This window comes from Lepidochelys kempii, chromosome 1 (genome assembly GCF_965140265.1).
Source record: "Lepidochelys kempii isolate rLepKem1 chromosome 1, rLepKem1.hap2, whole genome shotgun sequence".
Lineage (NCBI taxonomy): Eukaryota > Metazoa > Chordata > Testudines > Cheloniidae > Lepidochelys > Lepidochelys kempii.
In genome coordinates, this window is record NC_133256.1 from 173,985,901 (window position 1) to 174,011,823 (window position 25,923).

The window sequence follows — 25,923 nt, forward strand, 5'->3', positions numbered from 1 at the left end:
GTCTTGCTTAGAATACTCCTGCTAATACATCCCAGAATGATGTTTGGTTTTTTTGCAATAGCTTTGCACAGTTGACTCATATTTAGCCTGTGGTCCACTGTTACCCCCAGACCACTTTCCGCAGTATTCCTTCCTAGGAAGTCATTTCCAATTTTGTATGTGTGCAACTGATTGTTCCTTCCTAAGTGGAGTACTTTCCATTTGTCCTTACTGAATTTCATCCTATTTATTGAAGTAGCAGAGAAGAGATGTGGGAACTTGGTCAAAGTGTCATATGGTCAGAGGGTAACCAGATTTTTAAATCACTCTTGGTCTGTCTGCCTTCCTATGTGACAAGTGAGACAACCCCCCAAACAGTTCAGTATGAGGTTACAGAATACACAGAATCAGCTGAAATAAGTTTCTAGAAAAATATTACCAACACATTATTACCAGCCAGTGTGTGTGTATATATATATATATCATTACCGAGTTTAGAGCATCTCTGTAAAAATACAGGTTTAACACAGTTTGGATCTATCTATACTAGCAGAATGTATTAGAAAAACTGGTTTTCTGGAATCATGTTTAAGCAAATATAAACATTATTTCCAAACTACGATAGCTTCCCACTGTGGATTGAGCCAAAACTCTCAATTCAATCAAGAGTGGAATACTACCTGTCACAAAAGATCCCTACAGACCCAAAGCCACTGTAACAAGCACATTTGGCGTTAAGAGGCTTTTAGAGGGAATTTTATTGCTACCAAATAAACCTTACATTTGTTTAAAAATACAAAGGAAAGAAACAGTCTATGCAGAGACAACACTTTAAAAATGAATTTAGCAGAGTCACTAGCTGTTATAGATTACTGTTGCTATGTGAATTCGTATTAAGGGCATCACAGTGAGGCAGATTAACAAAGACCTTCAACTCAGTATCAGTCTAGTAAAACTGTCCCCGTTCTCCCTTCACCCGTCCCCCTTTCTCCTACCATCACCTCAGTGAGAGAGGGTAATGAGACATCTTCAAGTCTGCCTTCCAGCTAAATCCAACTCCAACTAACACAGCCTAGAATGACCATCCATGGGAAGCATGAAGAAGAGGCATATAGGAATCAGAGTTCCCATACTGTTTTTTTAAGTGCATTTTAAAACTACTCGCAGCTGATAGTATAACATATGCAGACTGAATTTCTATAGCCCCATACAGTTTCCGGTTGCTTGTTACCACGTTTTCTCCAGTCTCAGCCAATAAATACAGCCAAGAGAAAATAAGCACAAACCCATCCATCAGAGATCACATAGCAGTAAAGGACTTATTACAAATACAATTATTTTACGTAGCAATACAAGATTCAAAAGATCGGATTATTTCAATTGCAGCTTGAATAGCACTTAAAAAAGCCATTGTGCACTTTGTTGAACATACAACAATCCTTCCACAATGACTAATTTTTTAGATAGGACTCCTAGGGGGTCTGTGACCCTAGAGTCCCTCAATGCCAGCTGACAGAGGGCCCCCATACTGTAACTCACAGCAGGCCTGTCACACACAGTGCCCCAACATACATTATAAAGGTGTCATGTAAGGTATCATATGTAAACTGGGGATATGCTGGTCCTGAAAAATCAGTTATGTATGTACAGACTGTACATAAAAAGTTATAGATGTGTGCTCATATACATTCTTAAAATGTGTTTGGGAGGCAGAGCAAGAACCCAGCCTGCCCTAGGCAAAGGAATGTGTATTTACCTTCTGACCTGATTACAGGCAGAGGACAACAGAAATACATTTGCATATACAGTAAATAAAGCCATTAAATTAGACAAGCAGGGGAGAAGACCGTTAAACAATCATGCCAGGGGAGAGAGTCTGCACCCCAGGAAGGTTCCTGGCTCTTGAAACAGAGACAATAAACTTTGGGTAATATAAGAGGGGCAAAGAGACAGTCTAGAGATCAGTAACGTAGGGGACACAAGAGCACAGCACCTTACTGAACCCCACACTCCTATGAGGCAATCCAAGTAACCAGTATAGATTTTAGAGCACTTAGAGGACTTGGGTTTTAAACAGAAAGATGTTCTTAACCTTAACTACAGCAGAGTTATTGCTCTAATACAGACTTCATGCTAAAGTGAATTCAACTGATACAGCGAGTTAATGGCCCACTTCCTAGTAACTGAATGTGAAGGATGTTCTCCTGATGCAATATGCCTAGCCTCTCCATATGAACAGTAAAACAACACAGGTAAAGGGAGAAAGCAGAAAATTAATTGAAAATGTCTTACTCAAGAAGATTTTCCTTTTACAAACCAAAAAGCTTTTAACCACCAAGACTAGAATTAAGTGTTCAGCACTTTAACATAATTACCCTTGTATACACAAGACCTAATTTTAAGGAATCTCCCACTGGTGCTACCACGGATTCAGTTGCATCAGTGAAAGCCTGAGTAGGAAGTTGATAGTGGTAAAAATGTTAGAAGCTGCTACACTCTTCCCTACGCTTGCCCCACCCAAGCTACCACCAGTGCAGCTGAAGTAATCATAGCACTGGTGGGATTTCCATGCAGTCATGTTCTCAGCAAGTGTACCAGACCTAACATGTACCAGACTTACATTTCTTGCACTGCCTAAGCTGTTGACATCAACTGTAACAGAAAAACAGAACTTTGTGCTGACAGGTAAATAAAGCAAAAATAGTTTTCAGGGGTTTGATTTTAAAAATGTGTTTTTAAGTTAGTGCATACAGACTCTTTGGTTTTCATTTTAAAGTAAAAATAACCAGTAATATAACACCAAACATAATTTTTCAAGAAACACTACAGGCTGATGATGGGGAAGGAAGGGCAGGAAGAGGCAAGGATACTTCAAAGGGACTGTCGTTAAAATTCATGTCCTGTTCACATTATTAATATAAATTACTCATTTCCTGGTCATCCTTTCAGAGTTTCATTTCTTAGGGTATGTCTACACTACCGCAGTAAGTCGACCTATGTTACGTAGCTGGAGTCAAAGTAACTTAGGTCGAGTTACCACAGAGTCTACACTGCGGGGGGTCGATGTGACTTACCTTACTCTTCTTATCGGGGGTAGAGTATAAGGGTCAACTGGAGAGCAATCTGCAGTCAATTAGGCGGGTCTTTACTAGACCCGCTAAATCGACCACTGGTGGATCAATCTCAGAGCATCAATCCCTGCCGTAGTGTAGACCAGCCCTTAGTCCATGGCTACAAGACAGCTTATGTTGACATAAGTTATGTCGCTCAGGAGTAATTAAGCTGACAGGAGAGTTCTCTGCCCATCGGCTTAAAGGGCAACACTAGAGAGCTTACTGTGGCGCAGTGCCACTGTAAACTCTCTAGTAGAGGGGACAGTTTAGAACTTAGGATGCAAACAATAAGACTTTTACAAAAATTTTAACGCAGTAATTTCTGCTCAAATTTATGTAATCAGTTCAAATATATCCATAAAAATATTTTTTCTGGAAAAATCACAATGCCTTAAACTGGCTATTTTTTTTTTAAAGTGAGTAAAACAGATACTTACATATAGTTATGATTTAAATCTTGATGGGAGAGGGAAGGGAGAAGCCATAAAATTCCCATTTAAGTAGTCATAGCACTAATACCAACTTAGAGGTCTAAGCAAAAGGATTCTCTCTTAGACCTAAGCTACGCAAGAAAAGGCTTGATGGCATAGCTATAGTAGCAAACCCTCCTAGTATAACGCAGCTTATCCTGGCACGAGTGCTTTTAATGGTATTGTTTATACCAGTTCACTGAACAAAATAACCTATAACGTACCATTTTGCTGGAGCAACTGCATCTGCGCTAGGGCTCCCCCACATCCAGCCCCCATATAGAAGCGTTGTTCCAATCATAAATAATACTAATAATTCACACCCCTAACATTACTATACTGGCAAAAGTTTTTACTGCAAATCTAGCCTTTGTCATCAGAGGGTAGCCACTGAGTATGTTGAGGAGTATCTCACTTAGAAAATTCCCTAATACCTAGAGTATTTGATCATGGGTAGGATGTATGAAGAGTTCTTTTCCAAGCAGAGCAGGATGGTGCATTATTAGATACTCTAAATGTCAATGATCTGTAAAAGACAATATGCTTAAAAGTGACCTTCAAAAGGGAAAAAATGATTTTTTCATTTCTTTATGGAAGACTAAAATTTTATTTCCTGTTTTTTGTTTGTTTCTTTTAGATCTTCAATCAATTAGGATTACCAAACCTTCCCTCCTTCTCCCGCCCGACCTTCCTATTGTTGCTGGAGGACTCCTTAAAGTACTAAAGCCTTGTCTAAGCACAAACTTGTACCAATTTAGTTAAACTGATCTTATTTCTGTTTAGTTTAAACCTGTTCCCAATCCATTTAAACTCCACAGAAATAAATGCAGTTTAAACCTAAATAAGTATCCACACAGCTTTTTAAACCAAGTGCTTAACAAAATTATTTAAATTCACAGCTAAAAATAAACTGGTGCAACTCTGCAAGCAAATACATCATATATAGCTGATTGGATGTTGAATCTTTTCTCCTCCCAAGAGTTTGACAGGACTTTGCATTAATTAATTAAAATAATAAATTTAAGCAGAACAATTACAAAAGTTCCTTCTCTCACCTACACTGGTAATCAGCTACTCTTGTAACATTGTAATCCCACTATTTGCGTAGTCTTCCTCCAAAACCAGGGAAATTAGGACCTGATATTCTGAATAAAAAAATTCAAATAAATCCGTTCCAGCTTTCTTTATGCATTTTAAAGAAACAGGATAAAGAACACAAGCTATTTTTCTTCTTCTGTAGGTAACCTTTAATTCAAATTATTTGTTTTGTTTTTTAAAAGAGAAACTCAGTTCCAATGGACCAATTCATCATCATCTCTGTTTTACTTTAGATACTCTAAATATCAAGTGCTGAAGGACAAGGTTTGAAATTTATGTTAGGTGCATAAAGCCTAGTAAATTTTTAGGACATCTATTATTGAAAAGTACCTTACCAGCGAGACAACCTAATTTATTCTAGAAGGGTCAGAGAAAGCAAAAAGAATATACACCAAGGAGAAAGAAGCAGTAGTAACAAATAAGCAGCAACTAGGGAATTAGTGAAAACAGTTGGCAAAGATGCAGTAGGGAAGAAACAAATAGGAAAAGGCTGCTTTGGCTAGTACTAAAGAAACCCAAACTTAATAATAGTGAGAATTTGAGGGCAAGGAAGATGAATCCACAAAAAGAAAAAGAGAAAAGTAAACTGAGGGAAAGAATGTGAAAATAAAATAAGTGGAAAAGAAACACAGCTATGGCTGCATTTAAGCATTTTATTTATATAGCTATATTTAATTTCATTTCCCTGGAAAATGTTCAAGAAGTCTTAAATATGGTAAGTTTGGAGTGCTTGGGCAAAAAAGGAAGAGATGGGATAATATTGCTGCTTGCTTCGGGTATGCAGCTACTGTGGGTAATAAGGCAGATATTTTTGAACACTGAATACCACGGTAGCAGAAAATATATACATTTTTTAAGAACTATGTAAGATATAAACCAATCCCTTAATTTAGATCTTATATTGAAAAACCCTTTTTGCCTACTATGTTTTACCGAGTTGTGCAAAGAAGATTATCTATATCTATTTGAAAGTCTTAAAGGTCAGCGTGAATGCTAAAAACTGAGCTTTACAAGTTAACAACTTCCACAAACTTTCTTTTTGCTGATTGCGAGGGATTACAATGCAGTCAGTATCACACTATAAAACCTCTCCCAGTCAGTGGCACTCCTGAATTCCTGCTCAGCATGAAACAAAACAGAACCACAAGGAGCCTAGTACACATTAGATATGGCTTATGGCAACTTCTAAAAAGCACTATGCACAGGAGTTGTATGTTGTTTGTGAGAGAGTATTTTGAGGCTGCGCAGTAATCCAATAATTGAGTATTCTGGTAAGTGTAAACAGCACTCTGTGTAAGATCACTCTGTCTCTCTTTCATGAACAGAGGTTGGCCCAATAAAAAAATATTACTTCACCCACCTTCCTGTCTCTCTAATATCCAACACTGCTACAACAACCCTGCAAACTAAAGAATAGTAGCAGCTCTAAATGGCAAAGTATCACTGCACAGAGATCATCATAATAAAATTACGAGCACAAATTATTTCTAAAGAACATCTAACGCTGTATAAACTCAGCTATGAGCAAGGCTTTCCAATACACATAAAAGGAGGCACCATCAATTTGCAATCTCATTATTTTGCAAAAAGTTGAGGTAAAAAGTTTTTTACTTCATTTGTCACCAGGTCCCTCTATCAATTTTTGTGGGTTTTGTTACATATTGGATTACTGCAATATCCTCAACCTGGAATTTTAAATCGGTGCAGAATACAATGGCCTGTTTATAAGTAGTGGTGATTCTCAATGGCTGCACATAACACTTTTCTTCTGTGATCTACGTTGGCTGCCTATTGGTTTTCTGGACTGAACTGAAGTGGTTTTGACCTATAAAGCTCTATAGAGTTTGTGGCCTTACTTAGGCCATGTCTATACTTACATTTAGATCAGCACTGCTGCGATCGATGCTGCAGTATTAATTTCGCGGGTCTGGTGAAGACCAGCTAGATCAATGGCAGAGTGCTCTCCTGTTGACTTTGGTACTCCAGTTCCCTAAGAAGAGTAAGGTAAGCCAGCGGTACAGCATCTCCCATTAACACAGCGCAGGACCAAAATTATGTCAACTTACAGCTGTAGTGTAGACCAGCCCTTAGAGACTACCTCTCTCCTTGTACTCTAGGGTCACACTTGTGAACAGTGGAGATGCTGAATCTGAATCCCTTTTAATTTAACAGAGGGAGCTAGAGTGTTCTATGTGAGAGTGGACTCGGTTCTAGAACAAGCTTCCCCTCTCCCCAGTATAGGCCAGGTCCATTGACTTTGAGGACACACTGGAAGGTAAATCTATTTGTAAGGGCTGCCACAGAGCATGAAGTTCAGTCTGTATGGATGGAGAGTTCTGCTGGCTGTTAGTTTTACTTGTCTTTTTGCAATTTATGACAGTGGTGCCTAGGGCCCTTTTTATTTTTGTATACAAATCCAAAGTAAATGTAATCATGTTTTCCTATTTTAAAGAAATATTTTCCCTTGTTGCTGTATTAAAGGATCAAACAAACAGGACAAATGGATGCATACAGGATAAACAGTGAAAGGGGCAAAGTGTGTCTATGCACAAACTAAAGAAACTGGAAAAAAAAAAAATCTATGTTCTCCTCTAACGTTATATCTTGAATGCTACCTATAATAAATAGAAGATGTGATAGTTTCAGTCAATAGCGTGATTACTGACAGGAATCTATTTAAAAAGTTGCACACTCCAATGGCAAAGACTTGCTAAGCAAGTACAATTTGTGTGTCTGCATTTAGCAATTGTCAGAAAAGTTATTTCTTCTCAGAGTGAAGCAAAGATTAATAACTATTAAAACAGATTTATAGATAACTTAGGCTCAAACCCTGCAAACAGCTAACATGTGCTTAGCTTTACTCATGTTAGTAGTCTCCACTGCTCAGGTGAGTAAAGTTAACATGGGCATTTGCAGAATCTGGGCCTTAGGAAGTAACTCCAAAGTGAAAAAGGGACTTTTCTAAATACTTTGCTTGACTATCATTAAAATAAATTTGAAAGCGAAAGGACAATAAATGAGTTTAATCTTTACCCACTAGTCCATTCTTTTTGTATCTGTCCCTGTATTCACAAACTGTTCTGAACATTTTTGAAGCTCTTGTTCCTGAGCTGGTTTCCAAGCAACATCAGTAGGTGATGACCTTGCTCCACAGGGACATAGTTATCAAGTTCAGAAGCACAGAACACTTGTATTCTTTTCATTACTGTAGGAAAGCAAAGATTACAATTCCTTTTGTACAACCACTATCCAACAGTTATAAAAAGCTTTATCAACAAAACAAGTTTAAGCACAGAGCTTTATCTATTCCAATATCCAGAATCTTCAGATCCTAGAGAACTACTCAAGATGCACATTTGATAAGTTTAGTTTGGTTTGATTTGGACACATTTAAATGATCCAACGCCGTGTGGGTCAGTCTGCAAATAAGTAAACGCCTCCTGGAATTCCAGTAGAGCAATCAACACAAAATTTAATGGAGGCAGACAGTGTGAAGAAGAGTAACAAAACCAGGATCTGATCAACAGAAGAACACCAACTCCCTTTCCCCTAGCAGGAAAGTCAGTGTCAACAAAAAGTACTGAATAGTGGCACCAGTTATACACTATATCAAAATAATGCCCATCACCCCCCATATGTCTTTACCTCTAGTTCATTCTAGGGGCTTTTCTTTTTGCTCTCATTCAACCAGATGCATCCTCCTCTCATCTCCATGTTTCTAGTGCCACTAAGATTGAGTCACATTAAAAAAAAAATGTATATATATAGAGAGAGAGAATTTTGCAAGTCATTGCTGACATTTACAAGGAAAGTGAGCAAGCTGGTTTTCATTTTGGGCATGTCAGACACATCTGTCAATCAAAGCATCTAGGATTTTGAATGTAAGGTAGCAGTTTATCAAGAGGACAGTAGGTTTTTGGCAGTCCAGAGCTACTGGACAATAGAATTTTTCTTAGCATGTGGTGAGCTATATGTCAATACTGTAAGCAAACTTATTCAGTAATACAACCTATTTTTAGAGGCGACATGCAAAGGGAAAAGTGATTCTTTATGATTCATCAAGGTGAACAGAAAGAATGGAGGATTAAGCTGCATAAACAGCCATAAAGGGAAATGCCTGTATTTTTAAAGGGTCTTGTCAAGGTTCCTTCCCCACTCTGAACTCTAGGGAACAGATGCGGGGACCTGCATTGTTTCTCCCCCTCTCCCATCTTTGAAAGTATCTTGTCTCCTCATTGGTCATTTTGGTCAGGTGCCAGCGAGGTTATCCTAGCTTCTTAACCCTTTACAGGTGAAATGGTTGTTCCTCTGGCCAGGAGGGATTTTAAAGGTTTTTACCCTTCCCTTTATATTTATGACAGGTCTTTTTCCCCACTTATTTCATTAAATTCTAGAGTAACAGTTTGACTGGTGATCACACCCACCTTTTAATTAAAAGAACAAAATATAAGAGGAAGTGATAAAATTTCCTCAGTAGCCTGTCAGAGAATGTTAAGTTATCTACATAGGTTCACTCTGCAGAAATCATACATTTTAGAGTTTTGAAGAAAGAATATCCTCTAAATTCTCCTAACAGAGGACTGACTCTTTAGATGAGAAGAGGTCCTCTTGCAACAGGTTTTACAGTAGGGCTGACAAACTAGCAGCCCTCAGGATCCTTCCCTCTAGCTCAGAAGCTCATCCCACCGCACCCTACACAGTTCAATTGAGTAGGAGCAGGAGGAGCTGAAGAGGGAGCTCATGCACCTGACTGGGCACAGGCACCCAAGCCCCTCCCCATCCCACGCAGAAGCTCTTTCAGGAGTCACTATGCTGGTGGCAGCAGCACTGGTAGCAAGGGCTGAGCTGTGGTTACACCCAGGAAAGCCTGCAACCCCCTGCTCTCACTCTGCCATTGAGCTCCACTGCACCAGAAAGAGAATGGCTCCTGTACCTCACCCATTAAAAATGCTCAAGCAAGTGGAAAGGAGAAGGGATAGTCCCTGAGAGAGAGAGAATGGGAAAATTTCCAAAAGCAGTGTAAAGTTACCATCACTGTTTAGCTGAGATAAAAATCAAAACCTGTCCTAATCCATACCAGTATTTCCACTAGTGTTACCATCCATGGGGCTGCACTGATGATAGCTAATGGTAGGATAAGTACTGGAATTTCAGTATAAATATAGTTCTGATGTCACAATTATGAGTTTTGAGAGCAATTATATTAGGCTTCTTCCCTCCCTGATTAATTATTATTTCTATTACCATAACACTTAGTAGCCCTGGTCTTGGACCCCACTGTGCTAGGAGCTGAACACACAGAACAAAAACATGCACCACATGCGCAAACATGCACCCCCCCCAAGCCCCCAAGAACGTACAATCTACATACAAGAAAAGAGACAACAGATGAATACAGACAGTTTGGGGAGTAAAGGGAAACAATGAGACTATACTGGTCAGCATGAGAGACAGCGTATCAGCACACAAGCAGCCTAACAATTGTCAATTTTTGTAAGCATCTCAGGGAGAGACTGTAAAAAGGATAATGAGGCAGTTTTTCAGATGTTTGTAGGGAACTCCTCCCAAGCATGAGGGGAAGGCCTGGGAGAAAACATAAAGGTGCTCATTTGAAAATTTAACAAGTGGGCAATGAAGTCTGGCAGACAGAAAATCTGCATCTCAAGAGTGTGCCTGGAAACAGCAGTGCCTCGACTATTCACATTCTGGGGGCTTCAAACACCTTGGGATTCAGCAGCAGGATTCCCTCACAGCAGTCCAGTGAGTGGCAAAGAGCAAGCACATGACTTGATCTGTGACAAGGGATCAAAATCAACAGGCTGAGAGAATGATCTTTGCAGCAGCATTTACAACTGATAATTATTGTTTCTCAGATACATAAATGAGAGATTAGCAAGAGGGTCAAATGACTGACCTTCAGTCTTAGGTGTAACATTACATTATAAAGGATGTCTGTTAGAGCCTGCCTCATAGTTAAGTAACAAAATGGTTTACATACTAAACTTCTTTAGCCCTGCTCTACACTACGAGTTTAGGTTGAATTAAGCAATGTTAGATCGATTTAACCCTGCACCCATCCAGATAACGAAGCCATTTTTGTCGACTTAATGGGCTCTTAAAATCGATTTCTGTTCTCTTCCCAGACAGGGGGATTAGCGCTGAAATTAACATTGCCGGGTCGAATTTGGGTTAGTGTGGACGCAATTCGATGGTATTGGCCTCCGGGAGCTATCCCACAGTGCTCCATTGTGAACGCTCTGGACAGCACTCTGAACTCGGATGCACTGGCCAGGTAGACAGGAAAAGCCTCGCGAACTTTTGAATTTCATTTCTTGTTTGGCCAGTGTGGCAAGGTGACCGTGCAGATCTCATCAGCAGAGGATACCATGGAGTCCCAGAATCGCAAAAGAGCTCTAGAATGGACTGAACAGGAGGTACTGGATCTGATCGCTGTATGGGGAGACGAATCCATACTATCAGAGCTCCGTTTCAAAAGACTAAATGCCAAAATATTTGAAAAAATCTCCAGAGGCATGAAGGACAGAGGCTATCACAGGGAACTGCAGCAGTGCCACATGAAACTTAAGGAGCTTAGGCAAGCCTACCAAAGAACCAGAGAGGCAAACGGACGCTCGGGGTCAGAGCTCCAGACATGTTGCTTCCATGATAAGCTGCATACAATCCTAGGGGGTGCCCCTACCAGTGCCCCACATCTGTATGTGGACTCCTGCAAGGGGGGAAGTCTCACACAACAGGGATGAGGATTTGGGGATGAGGAAGATGAGAAGGGGGAGGTTGAAGATAGCGCACACCAGGCAAGCGGAGAAACCGTTCTCCCTGACGGCCAGGAACTGTTTATCACCCTGGATCCAATACCCTCCCAAACCGGGCTCCCAGACCTTGAAGGCAGAGAAGGTACCTCTGGTGAGTGTACCTTTGTAAATACAATACACGGTTTAAAAGCAAGCGTGTTTAATGATTACTTTGCCCTGAAGACTTGGGATGCATTCACGGACAGAACAGCTACTGGAAAAGCCTGTTAAAGTATCTGGGGATGGGACGGAAATCCTCCAGGGACATCTCAATGAAGCTGTCCTGGAGGTACCCCCAATGCCTTTGCAAAAGGTTTCTGGGGAGGGTAGCCTTATTGCGTCCTCCACGGTAGGACACTTTACCACGGCAGGCAAGTAGCACGTAGTCTGGAATCATTGCATAACAAAGCATGGCAACGTGTGGTCCCGGTGTTTGCTGGCATTCAAGCAACATCCGTCCTCTCTCTCTCTCTCTCTGTTATCCTCAGGAGAGTGATATCATTCATGGTCACCTGGTTGAAAAAGGGGAATTGTATTCAGGGGACTTTCCTACTGGGCTGTTTGCCTGTGGCTGAAAAGAAATCATCCCCGCTGTTAGCCATGTGGTGGGGGGAGGGTTAGTTGGGTTTGTGCTGTACGTTAACCCGAAAACATCAGCCCCTCCTTTTAAATGGCCAATTTGTCTTTTTCAATTTTAATCTCCCTTTTTTTTTCCTCCCACAGCTGCAAATGTTTCAACCCTGCGACTAGCATCTCCGTTCCAGAGGCTAGCACAGATAAGAAGGTAGAAAAAAATGCACTCACAATGAAAATGTTCTCTGAGCTCATGCAGTCCACCCAAACTGAAAAAGCCCAGCAGAATGCGTGGAGGCAGACAATGGCAGAGTCCACGAAAGCACAAAATGAACACGAGGACAGGAGGGACACGCAAGAGGACAGGTGGCGGGAGCAACAAGAGAGGTGGCAGGATCAAGAGGAAAAGTGGCAGCACCATGATGAGAGGAGGCAGGATACAATTACGAGACTACTGGAGGATCAAACTGATATGCTCCGGCCTATGGCTGAGGTGCAGGAAAGGCACAGACCACCACTGCAGCCCCTGTGTAATCAACCGCCCTCCTCCCCAAGTTCCAGAGGACTGCCCAAGCAACAGAAGGCTGGCATTCAGTAAGTTTTGAATTGCTGTGTGGCCTTGTCCTTTCCTCCTCTCCCACCCCACCCGGTGCTTCCCTCCTTCCCCACCCCTCCCGGGCGACCTTGGCAATTTATCCCCCCATTTGTGTGACGAATTAATAAAGAATGCATGAATTTCAAACAATGAACTTTATTGCCTCTGCAAGCGGTGATCGAAGGGAGAGGGAACGGCGGTTGGCTTACAGGGAAGTACAGTGAACCAAGGGGGTGGGTTTTCATCAAGGAGAAACAAACAGAACAGTCACACCATAGCCTGGTCAGCCATGAAACTGGTTTTCAAAGCTTCTCTGATGCGCAGCGCGCCCTGCTGTGCTGTTCTAACCGCCCTGGTGTCTGGCTGTGCATAATCAGCAGCCAGACGATTTGCCTCAACTTCCCACCCTGCCATAAACGTCTCCCCCTTACTCTCACAGATATTGTGGAGCACACAGCAAGCTGTAATAACAATGGGAATATTGGTTTTGTCGAGGTCTAACAGAGTCAGTAAACTGCGCTAGCGCGCTTTTAAACGTCCAAATGCACATTCTACCACCATTCTGCACTTGCTCATCCTATAGTTGAACAGCTCCTGACTACTGTCCAGGCTGCCTGTGTACGGCTTCATGAGCCCTGGCATTAAAGGGTAGGCTGGGTCCCCAAGGATAACTATCGGCATTTCAACATCCCCAACAGTTATTTTCTGGTATGGGAAGTAAGTCTCTTGCTGCAGCTGTTCATACAGACCAGAGTTCCTGAAGATGCGAGCGTCATGTACCTTTCCCGGCCATGTTGATATCGGAGAAACCTCCCTTGTCATCCACCATGCTTACAGTACCATTGAAAAGCACCCCTTTCGGTTTATGTACTGGCTGCCTTGGTGGTCCCAAGATAGGGATCTGCGTTCCATCTATTTCCCCACCACAGTTAGGGAATCCCATTGCAGCAAAGCCATCCACTATAACCTGCACATTTCCCAGAGTCACTACCCTTGATAGCAGCAGCTCAGTGACAGCATTGGCTACTTGGATCACAGCAGCCCCCACAGTAGATTTACCCACTCCAAATTGATTCCTGACTGACCGGTAGCCATCTGGCGTTGCAAGCTTCCACAGGGCTATCGCCACTCGCTTGTGAACTGTGAGGGCTGCTCTCATCTTGGTTTTCCCTGCCCGGAAGCTCAAGAATACCAAGTCACAAAGTTCCATGAAAGTGCCCTTACGCATGCAAAAGTTTCGCAGCCACTGAGAATCATCCCAGACATACAACACTATGCGGTCCCACCAGTCTGTGCTTGTTTCACGGGCCCAGAATCTGCGTTCCATGGCATGAGCCTGCCCCATTGCCACCAGGATGGCCAAACTGCCGGGGCCCTTGCTTTGAGAGAAGTCTGTGTCCATGTCCTCATCACTCTTGTCACCGCGCTGCCATCGCCTCCTCGCCTGCTTTTGCAGGTACTGGTTCTGCATGATGATGCGCAAGGTGTTTACAATGCTCATAACTGCCACGGTGATCTGAGCAGGCTCCATGCTTGCCGTGGTCACCCAATGTACACATCCATGAACCTGCCATGGTGAGCCACTAAGGCTTGCATCACCACTGAATAGTTTGAACCTCTTTCCATTATTATGCATTTAGATTTGTTTGAGGCTGCCATAAAATGTGTACATAAATTAAATGGCTCATACGGTTTGGGAGTCCCAGCTATTTAAATCCTTAACCGTGCACCTCTTCAACACATTATATGCCCTACAAATGTCTAAACTTCACTCATCATAGGCTTCCCACTGCCAAAATGGTGTCATATAAGTAGCAACCGTCCACGGTAGCCAGCTTCCACAGGGCAACTGCCCCTCTTTTCCACACAAAGAGGAGCTCTTATCCATAAGGTATGGAATTCCCCAAAGAGATACTGTAAAATCCATTACATCCTGAAGTTATGCAGACACTGCTGCTCATCATAGGCTTCAAGAACTTCGTCTGTAGTTATGACCAAACACAGAAGTGATGCTCTACCGACTGACACCACTGTCTGCAAGTTCAGTGCAATGTTGTCTACTCCAAGCATGATGAATGCATGACTGGTGAATTACAAATTCCAAGAACTAATCTTCCTTCTCAAGCTGTCTACGGGAAGTGTTAAAACATCCTCCCTCCACCACCTCATAGAAGCCTCAATAGTTTCACAGAAGTTCCAGCAGAAACCTCTTCTTGTTAAACAAGGAGAACCAAGTCTTCACCTGTGGCTCCATTTTATAGAAAGGACTAGGAAATGGTACCAGAAGTAGGGAACCTATGGGATTTTCCCCAGTAAATTGGGGAGAGAGGGAGAAGAGGTCAGACTTCAACATTCCCCTTGGCTCCAAGATGGCCTTTTGGAAACTCTCAGAAACCCACAGCCTCAGACAGCTGTGCCAGGATCTGTGGGATAGGTATTCCAAGGGCAGATAAATTGTCATCAGATGGTACAGCGCTAATGAGAGTTTAGGGCAGAACTGCAGCTGACCTGCACCTGAAAAACCATAGCTAGGGTAGACATTGGACTGCTAATATTTACACTGGTGCTATCCCACCAGTTCAATTACAAAGGGTTACATTGTCTATTGTAGGCAAGGGCATTTAATTTAATTTAACCACACATACGACGAGTGTAGCTTCAAACTGCATAGTCAAGAGATACTGGAAACATATTTCTGGGTTGATTTGTATGTCACATAGACATATCTAAATTCTATTATACCTGGCATAACATGTTGCATTTGTCATGGATTATCCCACACTATTCCCTCTCAAAAAATCAGAACAAAATTCTCCCCAATAACCCAATAATTCAGGTGTACAAGACAGTTAACTCTGCCTGCCCAAAATCCATTCCCCCACCTTTACCTTGTTGAATATACAAAATACTTATATTACCAGTGCCACTCAAGTGGGATTTTACAAGACTGCAATAATGGTAACAGCATCAAGAGGATCACCACACAGAATCCTCAAAACCACTGTTCTTTATCTAGAAATGTTTCTCATCTTAGTGATATGGCAGCACTTCTGATTTACACCCACGTACCCCAGTCACCTGGAAATCTGCAAACCAACCCAATTTTCAACTCATTTACACTGAGTCTTAAACTTAGTCTTCAAGAGCAAGGAACAAAGACACTTTAGTCTCCTTTTTACAGTGTAAATGTTGCTAGTTTTTCTACTTATTCATATTACAGAATGTCTAACTAACGAATACAGTGAATTCTTTTTAGAATTAATAGCATTTCAAATGGGTGTTAATGGACAATAGATTCTATGGGTCAGCCATTAGCTAGTAGTACATATGGCTTATCATCACACTTTACCATCTTATGCCTGTATCTTCTTCTCAAAATAGGTTTTAGGTCAGGTCTATACTAGGAACATGTTGCCACTATAGCTATACCAGTATACTATACCAACATCACACTCCTAGCACGGACACGGTTTATACTGTCAAAAGCATGCTTTTGCCACTATAGCTTATTCCAACTGCACACTCTCGGCCCTCAACTCCAAGCAAAATAAAACTATACCAGCAAAGTGCAGTTTTGCCAGTATAACTGCATCTACACTAAGGGTTTTGACATGGGTGCCTACTGCCCTAGAGAATAGAGGAAGAAAAAGCAATAGGCAAACAAACAAAAGCAAATCAGACTAAACTGCCTTTAAGATTCACAATTTCAGAAGCAACTACCCTCTCTACTTTACAAACTGATTTTATTTAGCAAAAGTGAATTGACTGAACTGTTTTAAGAAACCTACTTTTGATCGTTTTAACCTTAGAATGTGCTAGTGTACAAAAATAACCAAGTACAGACTGTAAAATGTGGTATTCTGACCTCAAGCAGACCTGGTTAGAAAGGAATGACAACACAGAGGTGTTAAAAGGTTTGGTTATTCTAGAACTGCTGAGAGATAAAGTGAGTCAAAGGCTACTGCCTGTAGTGATGGTAGATGGGGGAGGGAATGAGAAAAAGCAGAAAAGTAGTCAGAGAAAGGTCAGTATAGATACAAACTAAACAGTTTTAACCTTACCATCTGAAGCTAAAATTCTCTATATTTCCCCCAAGTCAAGGGAAGATTTATCTGTAAATACTAAGCCAAGATATTACTGTATGTATTATAACTGAAGATTTGAAGCAGGAACTCCAAATTTTTGCTGAAGTGGGATATATTTTTCCTTCATAAACAAGAAAAGTGAATCTGATGGATTTGTTCCAAATAGCTATTCATAAAATTATTTCTTATCTCTCTCAAAAACAATAATTCAACCTGTTAAGTTACTTAAGATGATTATACGCATGCCAGCGAAGTTTGTTTTTAAGGGGGGAAAAATCACCCAATTGACAGAAAAGCCAACTCTCAGCAAACAATCCTGAAAAATCAGCTAAAAGCAAGGGTCGGAAAAGACAAAATCCTCTACCAGAGAATAAACCAGAGATAATGCAGTGACTGAAAAAAAGTATTCACCGGTTCACCAGTAGCAGGTAGGAAGCTTTCCCAGGTAGGTTGCATGGAGAAGGAGCTAAGCCACCAATTTCTGCAGAATGTAGACTTTCATTTTAACATATCTAGCTTTTATGACTGCAAATATATCCTTCCATATGTGAACAAATGCACTACCTGTCTTTGAATCCAGAAAGCAGCAGCAAGTGAAATTTACTAGCTTAGTCAGTTTCACAGCTGCTTTACAGAAAGCTGAAGGTAACCCAAATCCCATATGAACCACTTAGCAGCTGCTTGGGAAAGTGAAGCAACAAAAGCAGTCACTAAGGCCTTGTCTACACTGGCAAGTTGATGTGCAGTAACGCAGCTTTCTGCGGTATAACTCCTGAGGTGTACACACTGCCAAACAGTTGCAGCGCTATAAAAAAAACAACAACACCCCGATGAGAGGTATACAGCTTTCTGCAACGGGATACAGCACCTTGGTATCAGTGTAGACACCCTGGTTGACTACAGCACTGCGATTGGCCTCCAGGAGGTGTCCCACAATGCCTGTTCTCACCTCTCTGGTCATCAGTTTGACCTTTACTGCCCTGCTCTCAGGTGACCAACCGTGAGCCCCACTCCTTAAATTCCTTGGGAATTTTAAAAGTCCCCTTCCTGTTTGCTCAGTGACACACGTAACGGTCTCAGTGCATCTTTCCAGGTGGCCATGCCTGCTCCATGCACCAGGCGATCCCCGCTTTGGAGCAATGCCAAGCTGTTGGACCTCATCAGTATTTGGGGAGAGGAGGCTGTCCAGTCCCAGCTGCACTCCAGCCATAGGAATTATGATACCTACGGAAGATGTCATGATGCATGACAGAAAGGGGCCATGACCGGGACACTGCAGCGCACGGTCAAAAGTGAAGGAGTTGCGGAACGCCTACCACAAGTCACAGGAGGCAAACTGCTGCTCCAGTACTGCGCCCACTAGCTGCCGATTCTACAAGCAGCTGGACGCAATACTCGGTGGCGACCCAACCTCCACTGAGAAGGCCACTGTAGATACTTCGTTGGCTCACGTGCCAGTCGAGAGTGGACCGAGCCAGGAGGAGGAAATCTTGGACAAGGATGTGGAGAGGAATGGGGACCCAAAGGCAGAGGATGACTTGGAGGTCAGAGATGCATGTAGCCAGGAGCTCTTCTCTACCTCAGAGGAGGATAGCCAGTCACACCTGTCGGAGCTTGGCAAAGTGCAAACAGGAGAGGAGGCCCCTGGTAAGTGGTTTTGATTTTGGGAATCGCTGAAGCAAGTTGTTGGGGGCAAGAGGCTTGCAGAAAGCAGACTTGTGTCTGTATGATACACCTACCACCACATGCCTAGTCTGAGTGGCAGAACAGGGTGTTGACTGACTCCCTCACTTCACGGGAATCTGCCTCAGAGATCTCTACGAAACTCTCATGGAGACACTGGGCAAACCGCTGCCACAGGTTCTTTGGCAGAGCTGCTTTGTTTCTTGCCCCATTAAGGGTAATTTTCCCGCAGCACTCTGTCAATCACGGGGGGGAGGGGAGAGGGAGATGGGGAACAGACACCATTGCTGCACACAGTGGAGAGGCATAAGGGCCAAGGCAGAAGTCGCAGTCTTGGAAAAGATCCTTCCTTGATTCCCTGCTCACCCTCAGCAACGAAATATCTTCCATAATCAACACAGCCTGTGGAAAATGTGGGGACAGTAATGATTACAAGGCCCCCGCTACAGTGCTGGCTCTCCCCAAAAGCCACGTGCCCAGTGTACAGTATGGACCTGGAACACTGATTTCCCCTGCCCCAGCAGTTACTCACCATTTTGTGGGTCTTGTGGCTCATGTGTGCATGCCTGGGGCCAGCCAGTTAGTGACAGGTATGTGAATAGTGGTTGTTTTAAATCACTGAATCAGTGGTCTGTTTGTTGCAAACAATACTGTTTCTGTAAAATGTTGCATTTTGGCTTCACATATATGACCTTGGGAGCCCAGCCTCCCTCTTTGTTACTGCCAGCTGAACAGCTGTGCAGAATTAGAAAGCGGCTACAAAGAACTGAAGAGGACTTCCTGCGTGATGTCATGATGCACTCTGCAGCTGAAAAACAAGAACTGAAGGAGTGGCGGGACAGCAAGAAGAGGGACCGAAAGGAGAATGTGGCACGCCAGAACGAAGCCACGGAGCAGCTCTTAAATGTTATGGACACGCTCCAGGTGCTACTACCACTGCAAACTGAGCAGCTCCACGCCCACCCTCCCCTACAGCAGCTGTCGCAAAACTCTTTCCCATGAGCCTCCCAGACACTGCCAACACACTCCTATCAACTTCCTGGCTCCAGTCTGCACCCGCTGCATTCCACTTTTCCCTCATCACAGTCTAGCACTGAACACTCCCAGTACCCACTGCACTCAACATCTATCCCTCTGCAGTTTAGCCCCGCAGAAGACCAGTACCTGCTACACTGTACTCCCAGGGAGAAGGTTGGATGATACCTGGACATACACAAATCTTTAACCATCCCGGGACCCCACGTCCTCCTGAAACTCTTCCTTCTCCCATCCCCCTCAGTGCTGATGTGTTTTTTTTGTTTTTGTTTGTCTCTCTCCTCCAGTTGTTGTTTTTTAATAAAAGAATTGTTTTGGTTGAAAGCAATCTTTATTCCATGAATTGAAAACAAACAGAGCCCTGCAAAGCAACAGGCAATTTTCTTAAACCTTCACAGTGAATCGTCTGCACCAATCACAATCATCTCCTAGCATTACATGCACTACACTCCTGAGCATAGCCACAAATATTAGTGGCTTTCAGCTTCAAATTACTGTCTCAAGGCATCCCTGATCCTTATGGCCTTGTGCTGAGCCCCTTTAATAGCCCTGGTCTCTGGCTGTTCAAATTCAGCCTCCAGGCGCTTGGCCTCAGCGGCCCAGCCCTGAATGAAGCTTTCACCCTTCCCTTCACAAATATTATGTAGTGTACAGCATGCGGCTATAAACATAGGATTATTGTCATTGGCCGGGTCCAGCCTCCTATATCAGCAATGCCAGCGGGCCTTTAAATGGCCAAAACCACACTCAGCAGTCATTCTGCACTTGCGCAGCCTGTTGGTTGAACCGCTCCTTGCTGCTGTCAAGGTGCCCAGTGTATGGCTTTGTAAGCCACGGCATTAAGGGGTAGGCAGGGTCTCCCAGGATCACAATGGGCATTTCGACTTCCCCAATGGTGATCTTCTGGTCCGGGAAGAAAGTCCCTGCTTGAAGCTTCCTAAACAGGCCAATGTTCCGAAAGATACGTGCATCACGCACTTTTCCGGACCAGCTTGTGTTAATGTCCGTGAGACACCCATGGTGATCCACAAGCGCCTGGAGAACTATTGAGAAACACACCTTCCGATTAATGTATTTGGTGGCTAGGTTTCTGGTGCCAGAATTGGAATATGCATGCCATCTATCGCACCTCCGCAGTTAGGGAAGCCCATTTGTGCAAAGCCATCCACAATGTCATGCATGTTGCCCAGAGTCATAGTCTTTCAGAGCAGGATGAGATTAATGGCCCTGCACACTTCCGTCAACATGAGTCTAATATCACCTTTCCCACTCCGAACTGGCCAGTCTGGGGTAGCCAGCTTCCACAGTGCAATCGCCACACACTTCTCCAACAGCAAGGCAGCTCTCATTCTTGTGTCCTTACGCTGCAAGGCTGGGACAAGCTCATCACACAGCTCCTACACATCAACCAGACTGCACATGTGCTATCCCCACAGAATAAATAAGCATGATCTATTCCAAGGCTGCAAGAGTAAGCAGAACTCTCCCTGAAATTGTTCCTCTTGGTGGCTGGGAGTCTGTGGTGCCAGGCACCAGAACTATGAACAGGGAGCTCTGAATCCTCCACTGCTGGTGCTCAGGCTGCATGGAGAAGGAGCTAGCCTGATTGAATGCAAAAGGATGATGAGCTAGAGGGAAGGTGAAGAGAGATTGAGATAGGATCTGTGAAAGAAGAAAATGATAAAGGGGTAAGGATGTAAGGGTCTGTGACTATTAAAGCACAATCCAGAATTGAACCCAGGATTGGACTGTCTCAACAATCTTCTGCCAATCAGCAAATACATGTGAAACTCATTGGCAAAGTTTGTGGGTCACCTCCTTCCAGTCTGGTCCATAGAGAATTACAACCGACTATTGCTATCAACTAGTCCCTTAGCTCAAGTGGCAGAAGTCTGTGCTTTAGAGCCAAACTCCAAAGATTCCAACCCTAATAGTGATCAGTTTGGGTGTCATCACCCAATCCCTGCAGGCAAAATGTGTGCGGGGGGGTGGGAAGGACATGGAGCTACATTTGTGCTGACAGTTACAGATGGATTTTTCTCTTTTATTTCAATACATCAGCTAAAATCAACGTTTGCCAACATTTCTTCATTTAAACCAAATCCAGCTATGCCTAAATACAGGAAAGATGTGGACAAACTGGAGAGAGTCCAGAGGATAGCAACAAAAACGATAAAAGGTTTAGAAAACCTGACCTATGAGGAAAGGTTAAAAACCGAGTATGTTTAGTCTTGAGAAAAGACGAAAGGGAACCTGATAAGATATTAAGGACTGTTATTAAGGGAACTGCAATCAATTGTTCTCCATGTCCACTGAAGGTATGACAAGTAGTAATGGGCTTAATCTGCAACAAGGGAGATTCAGGTCAGATATTAGGGAAAACTTTAACTCTAAAAGGTAGTCAAGCTCTGGAATATGATTCTACGAGAGGTTGTGGAATCTCTATCATTGTAGGTTGATTTGGTCCTGCCTCAGCCCAGGTGTCTACAGGCAGTGCTAAAACATCCTCCTTCCACCACCTCACAGAAGCCTCAATAGTTTCACAGAAGTTCCAGCAAAAACCTCTTCTTGTTAAACAAGGAGAACAAACTCTTCAACTTTGGCTCCATTTTATGGAAAGAACTAGGAAATGGTACCACCAGCATGAAACCTATGGGATTTTCCCTAGTGAATTGGGAGAACGGGGAGAAAAGGTTAGACTTCTCAAGATCCCTTCCAGCCCTACATTTCTGTGATATTTGGGGTTTTTTTCCCCCAGTTTGCTTTAAAAAAAATTAGGAAATTACTTCCAAAAAAGCTACTTTACGAGAATGTAAGGTTCGAAAGTCAAGTACTCAAAAGCTGGGCAATGCCAGAATTAAAGTTGCCCATACAGCCTTAATTCAGACCCCTGGTGAGTATGCCTTATGATATAGTCTTTAATTACATGATCACACACTTTTTTCTCCACATGATCTCTGCTTAATTCAGTGCACAGGATAGGCAGTGTCCTAGAAACAAACCACAGTTGCATAGAAAACAAGGCTATTGTCTGTAGTACTTCTGCATCATTTGTTTCAGAGAAGTTGGAATGACTGAATAAAGCAGGGGACTACAGAAAGAAAGGATAGTCTCATGGAAAAAGCAGTTGAATGCCACCCTGGAGAACTGACTTCTATCCCCCCATCTCCCACAGGGTTTCTAGATGATGCTGGACAAATCACTTAAACCACGGGTAGTCAATATGCAGACTGAGGGCCAAATCCAGACTGCCAGACACTTTTGAATGGACCATGAAATCTTTTTACCTACTTACTTATCATTATCGTTATTGCAGTGCAAAAAATGTTTCTCTGAAGTCTGGACCTTGACAAAAAATAATTGACTACCCTGACTTAAATCAATTTATTCACAGGCAGCCACTAATCATTTGTTTCGAATCCTAATTTTTCAAGTGCCCAATCTGACATATTCGGGGCCTGATTTGCAGAAGAGCTGACCATTCACAACTACAGTGGAAGTCATTACAGTCTGGACATATAACGTGTTAAATACCCTGAAAAAAATCAGTCCCCTGGGTGCTTCAAACTGGGATCCCAAAATTAGCAGGCTCTCTCTACCTTAATCTCTTTGTGCATCAGTTCCTCATCTGTAAAGTGACCACAGAATACCACATTACCTCACTGAAGTGTTATGAAAAATTAATTAATTAAAGTTTATGAAGCAGATTAATATGACAATGATGAGCTCTGTAAGAAAAGCCCATGAGGAAATTAATTCTGTATTCAAATCAGAGTGAGAAGGGTGTACAATAAGCTAGACATGGGAAGACAAATCAAAACGTTGAATAGCTGCTACTCATGGAGTTAACAGAACCCATTATGTGCACAGGATGAGGCAGGGGACCTTTGAAAAGATAGTCTTTAATTACATGACCACATGCAACACATACAACAAATGGGCTGAATTAAAGTTGGACTATGTAGCATTAATTCTGTCATCTCCTAACTTTTTGAGTGGTTGACTTTGCAACCTTAACATTCTTTAATATTTTTAACGTAATACTTATATTTTAGTTCAAGGTTGAAGTAACAGACACATTTGCAAGTCACACTAAAAGATGATCAGAATCTGAAAACTATTTTGCAATACTGTATCCATAACCACAGCATCTCCTCAACTTGATACCTGAATACTTGAAGACTAAATCATTGTCACAACTGGGAAAAGATTATCTGAGAAAACCTGTAGGTCAAAATACTGAAAATAATCATTTAAATATACTGTTCATTCAAAGGAACATAATTTCATAAAGAGGGTAAATTTTAGCTTTCTGTTTTGTATTTGCCTTCTTCCAATTAAGAATATTGTTTTAATCCAAATAATTTATCTAAATAGAGACTGCGTACTGAACATTGATTACTGCTCTTTCCAAATTCAATTTGAAAGCAACTGTTCAAATCGCCTTTAAATAAAAAGACAGATCGGAACTATAAATTGTATTTTCTGCTACTCGGTTTCAAATTAAACAACAACACTTTGTGTCATTTACTTCCATTTTATGATAAGGAATCAACGTAATGTGCTAACAGTTTTCAAATGATAGTAATTATATACACTGGTACAGTTTAATGATTTACAAAGAGAAAGTAATGTAAGTATTTTTTCCTATGAACAGTTTTCACTTGAATCAAGTGTTTTGTGCTCAAACTTCACTCTGGGCAGAACTGTCCAAGAGTCTCAAAGAAAGCAAAGAAGTTTCTAAATGCACAAATTAACACCAGTCAGTCAATCCAGATTATACACAGTGCCTATTTGAAGTACATGGAAAATATTTTTAAATGAATCTTAATTAATCCCTGAACAAATGTAATATATTCAGTAAAGCAGATAGCAAAAAGCAAACCAGCCATATATTTTTACTTGAAGTTGACAAAAAAGTTTCCAACTCATGCATTGTCACACAAGAGATTAGATTTGGAGATTCTACTATAACAAATGTTGGTCCCATGAGTAATTCCCCAACACAGCTGTGACATCAACAATGGCATTAACATTTCAACAGGAAACAGACAGAGTCATCCTAACACTTCTGAAAAGCATTTTTTCTAACTTTTAACCTCCCCAGGTGTTTCACAGGTCTTTTGTATTACATCAAAATTGATGCAAAATTGTAAGAAATATCTGAAAGTTTTGAAAACAGAAAGTGTTTCAACAGATAACTGTAGCAGTTTCCTAAAATTAGGTGGAATTAACCAATAAGTGTTTGAGGCAAACTATAGGGAACACATTTTTCTGAGGAAACAATGAACCAGTTGTTTAAATAGTGCCATTCCCTAACATTTCTATAATTTGTAAAATAACTGCAAATAAATTGAAAGAATTAAACTATGCTTATCCACCTTTTATCAGCCAAAAGGGTGTCAAAACAAGGAGCTGTTTTAGGAACACTTAGTGCAACATGCCTCCTCCTTTTGCTTACTTAACTCTTGCTTTTGCTCCAGACGCTGCGAATAAACCAAAGTATTCCCAACTACAGTAATTTATAGTCTTTGCTTGGACTTCTACCCCAGGAATGTAGTCATAACGTGTACTACTCGTTGTGAAAGTTAGCTCTGCCCTGAGCTTTTCATTTAATCCACGTTTCCTACATTGCAGGTTACGGAGCCACATGTTTACACGGATCACGCCGAAAGCCACAGAAAGACCAAAGCCCCGAAACGCGCGGCAAGGCGCCACGCGATCTCTTTTTCAGGCGGGTCAGGGCTGGGAGAGCGCCGGGGTGGGTCTGGGCTCCCGCACGGGGCGCCCACCGCTCGCACCCTGCCCCGCCGGCAAAGCCACTTCCCGGCTGCGGGATCGCGGCGCACGGAGCGGACAGCACCCCGGGCAGGGGCACCGAGAATCCAGCATCCGCAGCAGCCCCCCGCCCCGCCCGCACCACCCGGCGAGCCCGCCGCTGGCGGGGGACGGGGGCAGCACCGTGCTACACACCACACCCCGTCGGGGATTGGGGGGGGGGGGAGACACCGACAGCGGGGAGGTGCCGGGGACAGCGCCGCGCAGGCAGCCCCGACCGGCGGGGCACACGGGGGGCGGGGGGACACCCCGGCACCAGCCCGGGCCGGGCTCTCACCTGCGCAGCACAGCAGGAGGCTCCCGAGCAGCGCGGCCCGCAGCGGCAGCTCCATGGCGGGGCAGCAACGGTCGCGCCTCGGCGTCCTCCTCACAACACGGCGGCTCCCAACGGACACTCCCAGCAGGTGAACGACGGCCCGTCACTTCCGGCCAGCCACAGAACCAACCCCCCCGCCCCTCCACCCCCAGGCGCCCCCCGCCGCGCGCGCACACACCGCCCAGGCGCTGCCCGCTCCGCCCCGGGCGCCTCTTCCCTCCCCCTCCCGGGACACACACACACACACACACACACACCCCCCCAGAGGCGGCGGCTGCTGCCCCCGGGCAGTCCCCACCGCCTGAGCAGAGACGAGCGACAAAGAC

At 43.1% G+C, this 25,923-nt stretch overlaps 1 protein-coding gene across 2 annotated transcripts in view; it reads right to left on the minus strand.

The window, feature by feature from the left end:
* CXADR (CXADR Ig-like cell adhesion molecule) overlaps nucleotides 1-25,698 on the minus strand; it is a 105,690-nt gene extending 79,992 nt beyond the window's left edge. Inside the window, exon 1 of one of the 2 annotated variants that reach the window (XM_073303486.1) lies at nucleotides 25,559-25,698. In XM_073303486.1, the coding sequence (XP_073159587.1) occupies nucleotides 25,559-25,613 (55 nt within the window). In that variant the 5' untranslated portion in view covers nucleotides 25,614-25,698. The remainder of the gene's footprint in view (nucleotides 1-25,558) is intronic. The other variant, XM_073303497.1, reaches the window with a different exon arrangement.
* Between the last annotated feature and the right edge of the window lie 225 nt (nucleotides 25,699-25,923).